The 12,311-nt window shown below is 35.1% G+C and overlaps 1 protein-coding gene across 2 annotated transcripts in view; it reads left to right on the top strand.

Annotated features, from left to right (window-relative positions):
• The window catches only part of POLK (DNA polymerase kappa), a 57,453-nt gene that overhangs the window by 43,529 nt on the left and 1,613 nt on the right, over positions 1–12,311 (top strand). For both annotated transcript variants that reach the window (XM_084880449.1, XM_084880448.1), the window contains 6 exons: positions 645–811; positions 3,358–3,390; positions 5,028–5,124; positions 8,101–8,272; positions 10,619–11,569; positions 12,131–12,173. In XM_084880449.1, the coding sequence (XP_084736575.1) occupies positions 645–811; positions 3,358–3,390; positions 5,028–5,124; positions 8,101–8,272; positions 10,619–11,569; positions 12,131–12,173 (1,463 nt within the window). The remainder of the gene's footprint in view (positions 1–644; positions 812–3,357; positions 3,391–5,027; positions 5,125–8,100; positions 8,273–10,618; positions 11,570–12,130; positions 12,174–12,311) is intronic.

Below are 12,311 nucleotides of genomic sequence, written 5' to 3' on the forward strand. Positions count from 1 at the left end.
ACCACCTTTACAAGTCACAAGGATACTAGAATATTAAAGATTCTTAAGTCTTGCAGTGAAAAATTCAACTTAAATTTGTTTATCCCACCATTCCCCAAATTTGACCACAGAACTCCTTATTTTTTATATTTAATTAATTAATTAATTTATTTATTTATTTATTTTTGCTAATCCTCCCCCAAGGATATTTTTACATTGATTTTCAGAAAGAGTGGAATGGAGGGGGAGTGACAGAGAGAGAGAAACATGGATGTGAGAGAAACACGTTGATTGGTTGCCTCCCGCATGCACCCTGGCCAGGGCTGGGGAGCAAACCTGCAACCAAGATACGTACATACGTGCCCTTGACTGGAATTGAACCTGCAACCCTTCATTCGGAGGGCTGATGCTCTATCCATTGAGCCGAATCCACCAGGGCAGAACTCTTTATTTTAATGCTTTTAAAATGTTCATGGAATTTTAAATTTAAGTTTTCCATAGAACACTAGTTTAAAAAATGTGGTCAAGAAATTAAGGCAGTTTTCTTATGAAGATAGTTATATTATTCATGTTTTTAATGATTATAAAGGGTATAATGAGATTATAATACCAGTTCTTGCTTTAATTTAAAAATGTATTAATAATATATATTGATTCTCTTCTAGGTTTCTGGAATAGGAAAAGTTACGGAGAAAATGCTAAAGGCCCTAGGAATTACTACTTGTACCGAACTCTACCAACAGAGGGCATTACTTTCTCTTCTTTTCTCTGAATCATCTTGGCGTTATTTCCTTCATATTTCCATGGGTCTAGGTTCAACACACCTGACAAGGTATCCATATGTATATTCATTCTGTTTTCTTGGTTTCTTTCCCTTTCTTTTTTCTTTTTCTTTTCTTTTTTTTTTTTTTTTTTTTTTTTTTTTACTTTATTTTTATTGTTAACACTATTACAGATGTCTCCATTTTCTCCCTCTTTGTCAACTTCCACCCAGCCTCCTTCCACCCAACCTCCTTCCTTCCCTTCCCCCTGGCATAACCACAGCTGTTGTCTATGTCTGTGGGATAACAATTTTAACCGTTGAAGTGGAGCCTATAAGGATAGCATGTTTTAAAATTATTTTAGACTGGTTTAATTTAGAATTTAATTTTAAATTAAAGTCCGATGACTGGATGTGGGAGAAAAGGAAAAGATGAATAAAGAATCACTTCCAGGTTGTTGGCTACAGGAATTTGATAGATGAACAAGATCATGATAGGTACTTTCTTTGCTACCTTGTGCTTTTTTAGAACATAAGAATACTGGAGCACTGGTGGTCAGATTTTTAAGAAAAGCAAGATGGTTCATATTCCAGAGCTCACCTTTTAAGCAAGGGAATTTAATGATTTTTTTTTGCTAACCTTCAAACTCTCTCAATATATATATCCCAAAGACAGACACTTTGAATGATTATAAAGGCAGTGTTTATTAAAATACACTTCAGCCCTAGCTGGTCTCAGTGGATAGAGCATTGACCTGTGGACTAAAGGGTCCCAGGTTGGATTCCAGTCAAGAGCACATGCTCAGGTTTCGAGCTCAATCCCCAATGGGGGTGTGTGCAGGAGGCAGCCGATTAATGACTCTCTCTCATCATTAATGTTTCTATCTTTCTCTCTCTCTTCCTTCCCCTCTGAAATCAATAAAAATATATTTTTTAAAAATACATTTTCGCCTGGCCAGTATGGCTCAGTATTTGAGTGTCAACCTATGAACTAGGAAGTCACAATTCATTTCCTGGTCAGGGTATTTGCCCTCATTGCAGGCTTGATCCCTAATAGGGGGCGTGTAAGAAGCAGCTGATCAATGATTCTCTCTCATTATTGATGTTTCTCTCTCTCCCTCTCCCTTCCTCTCTGAAATCAATAAAGACATTTAAAAAATAATTTAAAAATACATTTCATTTTCAAAATTGAGCTATTGGCTGTTAAAGTGTGTATACATTTTGTGGGGACACTTGCTGTGTTCTCAATGGAAAAATGATTCATTCAATACTGAGTACTTACTTTGTATTAGGCACTGTTCTTGGTGCTGTGGATAATAGCAGTAAACAAGAGAAAGTCCTGCCCTCATGGAGCTTATAGACTAGTGTGGGAGATATAAAGTAACCCAAAAAAACAAATAAAGAAAGGGAGGCAGAGTGAGGACATAAAATGACTTGGGCTGGGGGGTGGTAAGAGTTGGGTTGGCTGCAGTCATCCAGAGTCAGAGACCTCAAGGGGCCAGCCATATAAATATCTAGAAGAGGAACAGCTAGCAGCGAGTCCCTGTGTTTTCTTTCTTGTCATTCTTTCATCTAGGTCTTAAAAAGAAGTATCCTAGAGCTGGAAGTATACACTTTTGCGGGGGTAGTAAAAGAAGGGAATAAAAAAAAAAAGAATGGAAATTGACACAGCACTATTTTTACAGTTTTGTCATCATCTTGTCAGCCTGCTCTCAAAATAACTCCTTTCTATTCTTATACTCAGACTAAAGGAGAACAAGAAGATTACTGAAGGGGCATACAAAATAAGTTTTATTAAACAATTAAATCTGCTGAATTTTACAGAGATTGTAAAGCCTGTGGTATTGCTTTTCTTAACTCTTTGTGCTTCTCAATCATTTGAGTCCACAGTTAGTTGACATTTATTTAGAGTGGATATAAAGAAAAATAAGAAAAAGACAGTACTATAAATAATATAGTATTTCTAAGATAATGGGAAATAAAACTGTTTCTTTTAATCCAAAAATTAACCTCTTTTTATTTCCATAGTTCTTGAACATAGTAAGAGTTCTTGATAAAACATAGCATATATTAACCTGGGGTGTGTGTATACACACACACACACACACACAGGCTAAGTGTCCATCCATCTGACTGGTAGCTATGATGCATACTGACCATCAGGGGGCAGATGCTCAATGCAGTAGCTGCCATGATGCGCATTGGCCATTTAAAAATAAATGACACCACAGACCTGGTGCCCACAAAGCAATCCTCAGCTTCCCCCAAGTGGGATAAGAGCTGATGCTGCTGAGACCCTGTGGCGCAAACTGCAAGCTATTATTACACTACCGGCTGCTATTGGTTTTTGTAAGTTGTGGTTTTGATATTAGAAACAATTTATATTAACCTATTTTAAAATTTGTTCTTTTCAATAGATATAGACTTGATCCATGCCATGTGTAATCGTATTAACATCTTATCTATCTTCATTATTTGGGTGGTAGTTTTATTTTTAGATTTAAAAAACTCACTGTTTTTCATGATGTATAAATTTGATACATTAAATCTTCTTGTTTGACTTAAAAGAAACTCAGTCTTTGAGAAACCAAATAAAAACTTTTTCTTCTTCATTCAAGGGATGGAGAGAGGAAAAGCATGAGTGTTGAGAGGTAATATTTTGATTATTGTTCTTAATTTATGCTATTTTAAACTAATTTTTAATTCTTAGGAAAGTATCACTGAAATTAAAAAATCTATTTTCAAACCTCAGAACTGTTCTCAGAATGTCACACTCCTTAAGTAATTGTCCCAGTACACACTGCTATATTATCTTCACTTGCTGTTCTCTCAGTGGAAAAAAAAAAGTACACTGCTTTTTATTAAAAACAACATTAGTGAAAACCAAACATTTTAGGATTCCAAATCTTAATTTCTAGACTTTATAAGAAAAATTACACTGAGAGGTTATTTGGTAAATTTAAGACATGACAATGGAAATTCTTCCTAAAACTCTTCAAATATTGGTAAATGAACAGAGGCATCAAATAATAAGATATTGATGAAAGAGAATTTAGAGATTATCTATTTCATTGGTTTACAATATTGTTCAGAAGTCACATGAAATCTTGATGGCAACCTTATTGTTTTGGGAAATATGTCATTGCTTGAAAAGTCCCTCAATTTTCTCCCAAAGCACCAAAATTCCACTGAGACATTTAATAACCACTGACCTCGTACAGAGTTATATTAATACTAGTTATATTAATGACTGATAAAAATTGCTCTGAGGCTTAGCTTTTACATTAAAGCAATTAAAGGAAAAGAGGGGAAAAAGCATCCAAGAGTGAGATAGTATTGGCCTATTTAATGAATTATCACCATCTGTTGGTGGTTTTAATCATCTTTAAAAAAATTATAGAGAGCCCTAGCTTATTTGCTTAGTGGATAGAGCAGCCTGCAGACTGAAAGGTCCTGGGTTCATTTCTGGTCATGGGCACATGCCCAGGTTGCCAGCTTGATCTTGAATAGGGGGCATGCAGAAGGCAGCCAATCAGTGATTCTCTCTCATCATTGATGTTTCCATCTCTCTCTCCCTTTCTCTCTGAAATCAATAAAAATATATATATTTTAAAATATATTTTATTGATTTTTTACAGAGAGGAAGGGAGAAGGATAGAGAGTTAGAAACATTGATGAGAGAGAAATATTGATCAGCTGCCTCCTGCATACCTCCTACTGGGGATCTGCCCACAACCAAGGTACATGCCCTTGACCGGAATCGAACCTGAGACCTTTCAGTCCGCAGGCCGATGCTCTACCCACCGAGCCAAGCCAGTTAGGGCAATAAAAATATATATTTTTTAAATTATAGAGAGAGCAAAAGTATAAAAGTACACATTTGCTGCCCCAGCTACTGGCTCAGTTGGTTGGAGCGTTCTCCCATACATCAAAAGGTTGTGAATTTGATTCCTGTTCAGAGCACATACCTAGGGGGTTCCATCCCTGGTCTGGGCACATACAGGAGGCAACCAATTCAACCCATCCATGTTCCTCTTCTCTCCTTCCCCTCCCCTTTTTCCTCCAAATCAAGAAAAACATATCCTTGGGTGAAGATTAAAAATAAAAAATATACCTTTGCTAATCAGCTTGATTATCTAAATGATCTTCAATCATTAAGTAGATCTTAAATGCTTTTCACTTAATTATATCTTAATTCATCTGGAAACGTTATTCTATACTGCAGAAAATATAACTAAATTATTCTGAATTGTACTTTGTGCACTAAAAATCATTCTTGTCTTTCTAGGACATTCAGTGAGATAAGTAAAGCAGAGGAACAGTACAAGTTGTGCCAAGAACTTTGCAGTGAACTTGCTCAAGATCTGCAGAAAGAAGGACTTAAGGTACTTTATTTTAGTGTAGTGTTCTTAGTTTTAAATTTTTCTAATGATAAAATGCACTTTAATGCAAGAATTAGGCTTTGAATACAAAGTGGAAAATGTCAGATAAGAGTCTTCTCATCACCAGCAAAGAAATTTAATTCTGACCCTTAATTGAGGCCTATGGTAAGGTCATTCTGTGAAGAAGCAACTTATAGGGTAAAGTGGTTATAACTCCCAAGGAGTTTATACTGTCTCAGAAATACATTTGAATAAGTTCCAGATCAGAGTTATATTAGAGAATGAAGCGAAGGGGGCAGGATTTCCCCAGAACTGTATTAACATATTACAAATGCCTTTCCAGCCATCTTTAATGTTTTTCTCTTGTAGACGGTGACTTTCTAGAGTAAGCATTTTGTTTCAGGGCTCCAATTCAGGTTGTTTAGCACATTGAGAACAAAATCTGGAAGGCTTTGAACTTTGTGTTTTATAATCTTCACTCAAAACAGTCTGTATTTACTCTTTTTCCAATACTCTCAAATCATTTATTCAGAGTTATTACAAAATGTAATGGTGACTGCCAGAGGGAAAGAGTTGGTGGTGGAGGTAGAAAAGGGTAAAGAAGGGATAAATGGTACGGGAAGGAGACTTGACTTGGAATGGTGAATATACAATACAATATACAGTTGATATATTATAGAACTGTATACCTGAAACCCATAATTTTATTAACCAATGTTACCACAATAAATTCAATAAAAATTTTAAAGTATTGTAGCATTATCACAAAGCATAGGATAAGTAATTGATGAGTATTTTTTCTCTGTTATATTTTGATTGTAAAAAGAGTTGTTTTTTTCAATGTTTAAATAATTTTCTTTTTAATCCTCACCTGAGGATATGTTTTCATTGACTTAGAAAGAGAGAGAAACATCAGTGTGTGAGAGAAACATTGATCAGTTGCCTCCCAAACACCCCAAGAAGGGATCAAACCTGCAAGCTAGGTATGTGCACTGACGGGGTATTGAACCCACATCCTTTTGGTGTATGAGATGATGCTCCAACCAACTGAGCCACCCAGCCAGGGCCATTAAATAAATTTTTAATTTTAGAATCACAGAAAGATTGCCAAAATACTATATAGAGTTTTAGTATACCCAGTTTTCCTCATTATTAACTTCTTATATTGCTATAGTATATTTCTCAAAACTAAGAAACTGACATTAGCACATGGTTATTAACTAAACTTCAGAATTTATTTTTCCATTAATGTTCTGTTTCTGTTCCAGGATTCAGTCCAGGGAACCACATTGCATTTAGTTGTCCTTAAAAAGTTTAGGGAGTCTTTTCCAGTCTTCTCTAGTTTATGATAGTTTCTCAGTGTTTCCTTGTTTTCCATGACCTTGATTGTCTTGAGAAATACTGGCCAGATACCCTGCAGAATATCTCCCAACTTGGGTTTGTCTGGTAGTTTTCTTTAGATTAGACCATGGTTATAAGTTGTAGAAAGAATACTACAGAGGTAAAATGTCTTCGTCACATCCCTCCCCCGTAGCTGAGATTTCGCTTTCCACAGTTTCATTTACCCACAGTCTGAAAGCATTGAATGGAAAATTATTAAAATTAATAAAATCTTAAGTTTTACACTGTACATCTTAGTAGCGTAATGAAATCTCATGCTGTTCCGACCTGCCCAGGATGTGAATTATCCCTTTGTCCAGCATGTCCACACTCTGTATGCTACTTGCTGGTAATCACTTAATGGGAGTCTTGGTTAACAGATTGTTTATAAGAGAGAAAGAGATCACATTCACATAACTTTTACTACAGTGTATTTTAATAACTGCTATTTTATTATTATTTATGTTGTTAATCTCTCACTATGCCTAATTTACAAATGAAACTTTATCGTAAGTATGTATAGGGGGAAAAAACATAGTGTATCTATGCTATCTGCAGTTTCAGGCATCCGCTAGGCATGTTGGAACATTTACCCGCAGATAAGGGGGAGCTGCTGTATTTGATAGCTACATGATGTCATGGGTGATGTTAATCTTCATCACTTGTTTAAGGTAGTGTTTGCTAGGCTTCTCATTGTGAAGTTACTATTTTCCCCTTTCTATTGGCTATTCTTTGGAAGTGAGTCAAGCTAATTTATTCTCTCTACCTCCAGGAGGAAGTAAAATATATGTAACATAAAATTTACTGTTTTGACCATTTTTAAGTGTACATTTCAGTGGCACTAAGAACATTCAGACTGCACAGCCATCAACACTGTCAATCTCTAGAACTCATTCATTATCCCAAACACTGTACCCATTAAACATTAATTTTAAAGGGAGTTCTAACATGTAAATTGTTTAGCATAGTATCTGTTGTATAGTAGACACACAATAAGTATGAGCTGTCCACAAGACCTTTTCACTCAGGCTTTTTAAAATATAGATATATTTTATTAATTTTTTTACAGAGAGGAAGGGAGAGGGATAGAGAGAAACATCGATGAGAGAGAACCATCGATCAGCTGCCTTCTGCACACTCCCTAGTGGGTATGTGCTCAAAACCAAGGTACATGCCCTTGCCCAGAATCGAACCTGGGACCCTTGAGTTTGCAGGCCAACACTCTATCCACTGAGCCAATCCGGTTAGGGCTCACTGAGGCTTTTTTAGAAAGATTTTTTCCCCCTTCCATTTTAGGTACTGAATTGACCTCTAAAAGAGCTGGTGAAAAAGAACAATTTTGACCTTTATATAAAAGTCTCTTATAAAAATTCATTTGGAGAGGAGAGTAATAATTATTGGTTAAAATTGGAATTTTTTTTATTACTTTTGGATTCTAGTTATTCTTTATGACAATTTTATTACTATGTTTTAGAAATAATTGATTATACTTTCATATTATATGTACATATGAGAGCTTTATGAGCTTTTCTAACCTGTAAAATAACTTTTTTTTCTAGAAGTTAGCAAGCCATATATAATGTATTCTGCTTATTATAGGGTAGAACTGTTACCATTAAGCTGAAGAATGTGAATTTTGAAGTAAAAACTCGTGCATCTACAGTTTCATCTGTTGTGTCTACTGCAGAAGAAATATTTGCTATTGCTAAAGAATTGCTAAGAACAGAAATTGATGCTGATTTTCCACATCCCTTGAGATTAAGACTTATGGGTATGACTTTTCTTGCTTTTCCTTAAATAGCTAGACTTTCCCAAAAAATCAACTTTGGAAATATTCTCACCTCTAATTTATTTCTTAAAACTGTTTAGGAATTTTTACTTATGCTGCTGTTATTTTTCTTAATGCTTAGAACCTGATGCATGTGAAGCTATGATAATTAATTTAATTCCAGTAAGAACCAATCAAAGTTGTCCTTTTCTTACAAATATTGAAATCCTTGGGGCTAGGCTTTTCAAATTTTAGAAAGCATACTGAGTATATTTTGTAATACTCCTTTGAGATCTGAGGAAATACTCCATATTCAAAGACATTAATATTTTTGTAGCAAAACAAAAAATATTCACACTGAATCATTAATAATAAATTAAAGAATTTATTATAAGCAACCATATGTTGCTTACAATTTATCTGGGCTTTTTGAATTTCAGAATTACAGATGAGGAACTAAAGCACTATTTAACCACCACATGTTAGAAAAAAATAAAACAACAAACCATATTGCTAAAGTGAATTGGGTAAGAGAATGTTTATGGATAAGCACCCCAAATGCCAACTTAGTATACTACTAAGAATGGGTCATTAACCGTATTTTCATATATGAAAGACAGCGGCTGCTGAGACCAATCGAATAAAGTATGTTAACTAAAAAGAACTAAGAATAGATGTTAATAGCAGCTTTATTCATAATTGCTAAAACTTGGAAGCAACCAAAATGTCATTCAGTAGTAGGTCAACGGAGACTGTGGCACATCCCTACAATAGAATTATTTAGCCATAAAAAAACTATGAGCTATTGCCCTGGCTGGTGTTGCTAAGTGATTAGAGTCTTGGGTTAGACCCATGCACCAAAGGGTCTCAGGTTCGATTTTCTTTTTTTTTCTCAAATATATTTTATTGATTTTTCACAGAGAGAAAGAGAGAGGGATAGAGAGTTAGAAACATCGATGAGAGAGAGAATCATCGATCAGCTGCCTCTTGCACACCCCCTGCTAGGGATGTGCCCGCAACCAAGGTACATGCCCTTGACTGGAATTGAACCCGGGACCTCTCAGTCCGCAGGCCAACGCTCTATCCACTGAGCCAAACCGGTCCCGGCTCAGGTTCGATTTTCAATGAAGGACACGTACCTGAGTTTTGGGTTAATTTCACCCCAGTTGGGCACTGTTCAGGTGGCAGCCAATTGATGTGTCTTTCTCACATCAATGTTTCTATCCCTCTTCCTTCTCCCTCTTTCCCTCTCTCTTTCCCTCCCTCCCTCTGTCTCTCCTTTCCACTCTCTCTAAAAAGCAATAGAAAAATATCTTTGGATAAGGATTAGCAAAGTAAGAAAAAAAATAGAAATGAGTCATCAAACCATGAAAGACATAGAGGAATCTTAAGTGTATGTTATTAACTGAAAGAAGCCAACCTGAAAAGCCTACATACTGTATTATTCCAATCATATAACATTCTGGAAAAGATACGGAGACACTAAAAATATCAGTAGTTATCAAATGTTGGCGGGAACGGAGGAATGAACAGGCAGAACACAGAGGATTTTTAGGGCAGTGAAACTATTCTGTATGATGCTATAAAGGTAGATACATATCATTACACATTTGTCAAAACCTATAGAATGTGTAACACCCAAAGTGAATCCAATATAAACAATGGACTTTGATAATGTTGTGTCAGTATAGATTTATTGGTTGTAACATATGTAATACTCTGGTGGGAGATGTTGACATATGTGTATGTATGTATAGGAGTCCTGCCCCCACACATATACACATGGGAACTCTGTACTTACTGTGTTTCCCGAAAATAAGACATCCTCCGAAAATAAGACCTAGCACATGGAAAGATAAGACATCCCCTGAAAATAAGACCTAGTGCAACTTTGGGAGAAAAAATTAATATAAGACACTGTTTTATTTTAGGGGAAACAGGGTATTATTCAGTTTTGCTGTCAACCTAAAATTCCTCTGAAAACAAAAACCTACTGAAAAAAAAAAGGAGCTAAAGTATCTATGTAGTTGACTCCAATTAGTTACTTGGTATTTATTAAATGGTATCATGTGTTACGATGTTAATTGAGAGACCTATATAATCATCTAACTAAAATAGATACCTACTAATCAGTAAATACCCAGTTTTATAAAGGAAAGTATATTTCAACTCAAACTGCCAGCTTTGGAAAAACATTTAATTCAGAAAATACACAGTGTTGCTTATTGTTTATCTCTAAACAGCCTTTTGTAAATATATCATAACAGTACTTGCAAAATGTTTTTATGAATTACGAGTGAATTGGCTTTTTAAATTTGAAATTGACTAATTGTGCTTGGTTTAATTTAGGAGTACGGCTCTCTGGTTTTCCCAGTGAAGAAGATAAGAAACACCAACAACGGAGTATTGTTGGTTTCTTACAGGCTGGAAACCAAACCCTGTCCGCCACTGGGTGTACAGAGAAAACTGACAAAGATCAGTTTTTAAAACCTGTAGAAATGTCTCATAAGAAGAGTTTCTTTAATAAAAAACGATCGGAAAGGAAATGGAGTCACCAAGACACATTTAAATGTGAAACTGTGAATGGACAAGGTGTACAGACATCACAGTCATTCCAAGTTTTAAAGAAGAAGATGAGTGAGAATTTAGAAACATCAGAGAGTTCAAACAACCATCAGATGTTTACCTGTCCTGTTTGCTTTAGGGAGCAAGGAAGCATCAGTCTGGATGGCTTTAATAAACATGTAGATGCATGTCTCAGTGGACCTTCGATGAGTGAAATGTTCTCATGTTCACATGCTTCCTCTACAGAAGTTAACAAGAAAGAAAATGTACATCATTCTTTTTCACTCTGTGAGAAGCAGAATTCTGAAACCCCTCAGAAGAAGACAGAAATCACTTCGGAAGACTGTGTCGAGTTGGTAGAGGCTGTAGGTAATGCATCTAAAGCAGAAAGTGTAGATGCTTCAAGTAATAAGCTCAGTAAAGAGGGATATTCTAGTCTTCCAAGCACATCGTTTAATATTGAACACTGTTATCAGAATTCTTCTTGTGCTGTTTCGTTGCAAAATGAAGATTCCACGTCATCGAGAAGGCAAGAAACCCTCCAGCCTTGCTCATATGAAGTGATAACAGACCAGGCTCTAATATGTCCTGTTTGTAACCTAGAACAAAAGACTTCAGATCTTACCCTGTTCAATGTGCATGTGGATGTCTGTTTAAATAAAGGCATTATCCAGGAACTGGAAAAGGATAAAGTTAGCCCAGTAAATCAGCCCAAAGGAAGCACCAAAAGTACTGGTAAGTTTGCAGTAATTTTAAAGAACTTTATTTTCCAGGAGTGTTTTATTTAAATTGAGATCATTGTTAAACCTTAAACACATACTATTAAAGTGACAGTTTGTGTATGCTGCCATTTAGGTGAATGTTAGTTATCTTATAAGTTCAAATGAATTGAAACCATTAAGTTTTAAATTTAGGGAAAACTTTGGTTTGGGCTTGATTTAGCACAGAATGAACTCAAAAGTTCAGGGAGCTGAGTGGTGTAGTCAAAAAAGAAATATTCCTTCAGAGAACACTTATTAAGGCACAGTGGTAAAATAACAATAACTTACATAGCCAGAAAGCCTCTTTAACTTGTTCTTTGGTAGTTCTGACTCTGGCCAATTTTCAAAAATAAAATTAAGTGTAACACTATTAAAATAATTTTTAAAATTATGCTATCAAATTAGTTTCTGATATGTATAAATAAGAACTATGTAACAATAAGGAACTTTTTATTATCTTTATATCAGTTAGCTCTAATTTTTTGCATTTTTATGCAACCCTTTAAGTATTTCTTTATTTTTCTTCCCTCTAAAGGTAACTCAGGCAGAGTACAGAAGACCATAACAAAACCCAAAAGGTATGGCTAATTTGAGCTTTAATAAAGCTAGCTATAAAATTCATATTTTGAGGTTGAATTTTTAGATGTTAACATTTTCTTTTATATAAAGTAAATTAAAAAAAATCAATTATTTGCAAAATTATTTTTTAAAATCTC

Source organism: Pipistrellus hanaki, assembly GCF_964339955.1.
Source record: "Pipistrellus hanaki genome assembly, chromosome: 4".
Classification (NCBI taxonomy): domain Eukaryota; kingdom Metazoa; phylum Chordata; class Mammalia; order Chiroptera; family Vespertilionidae; genus Pipistrellus; species Pipistrellus hanaki.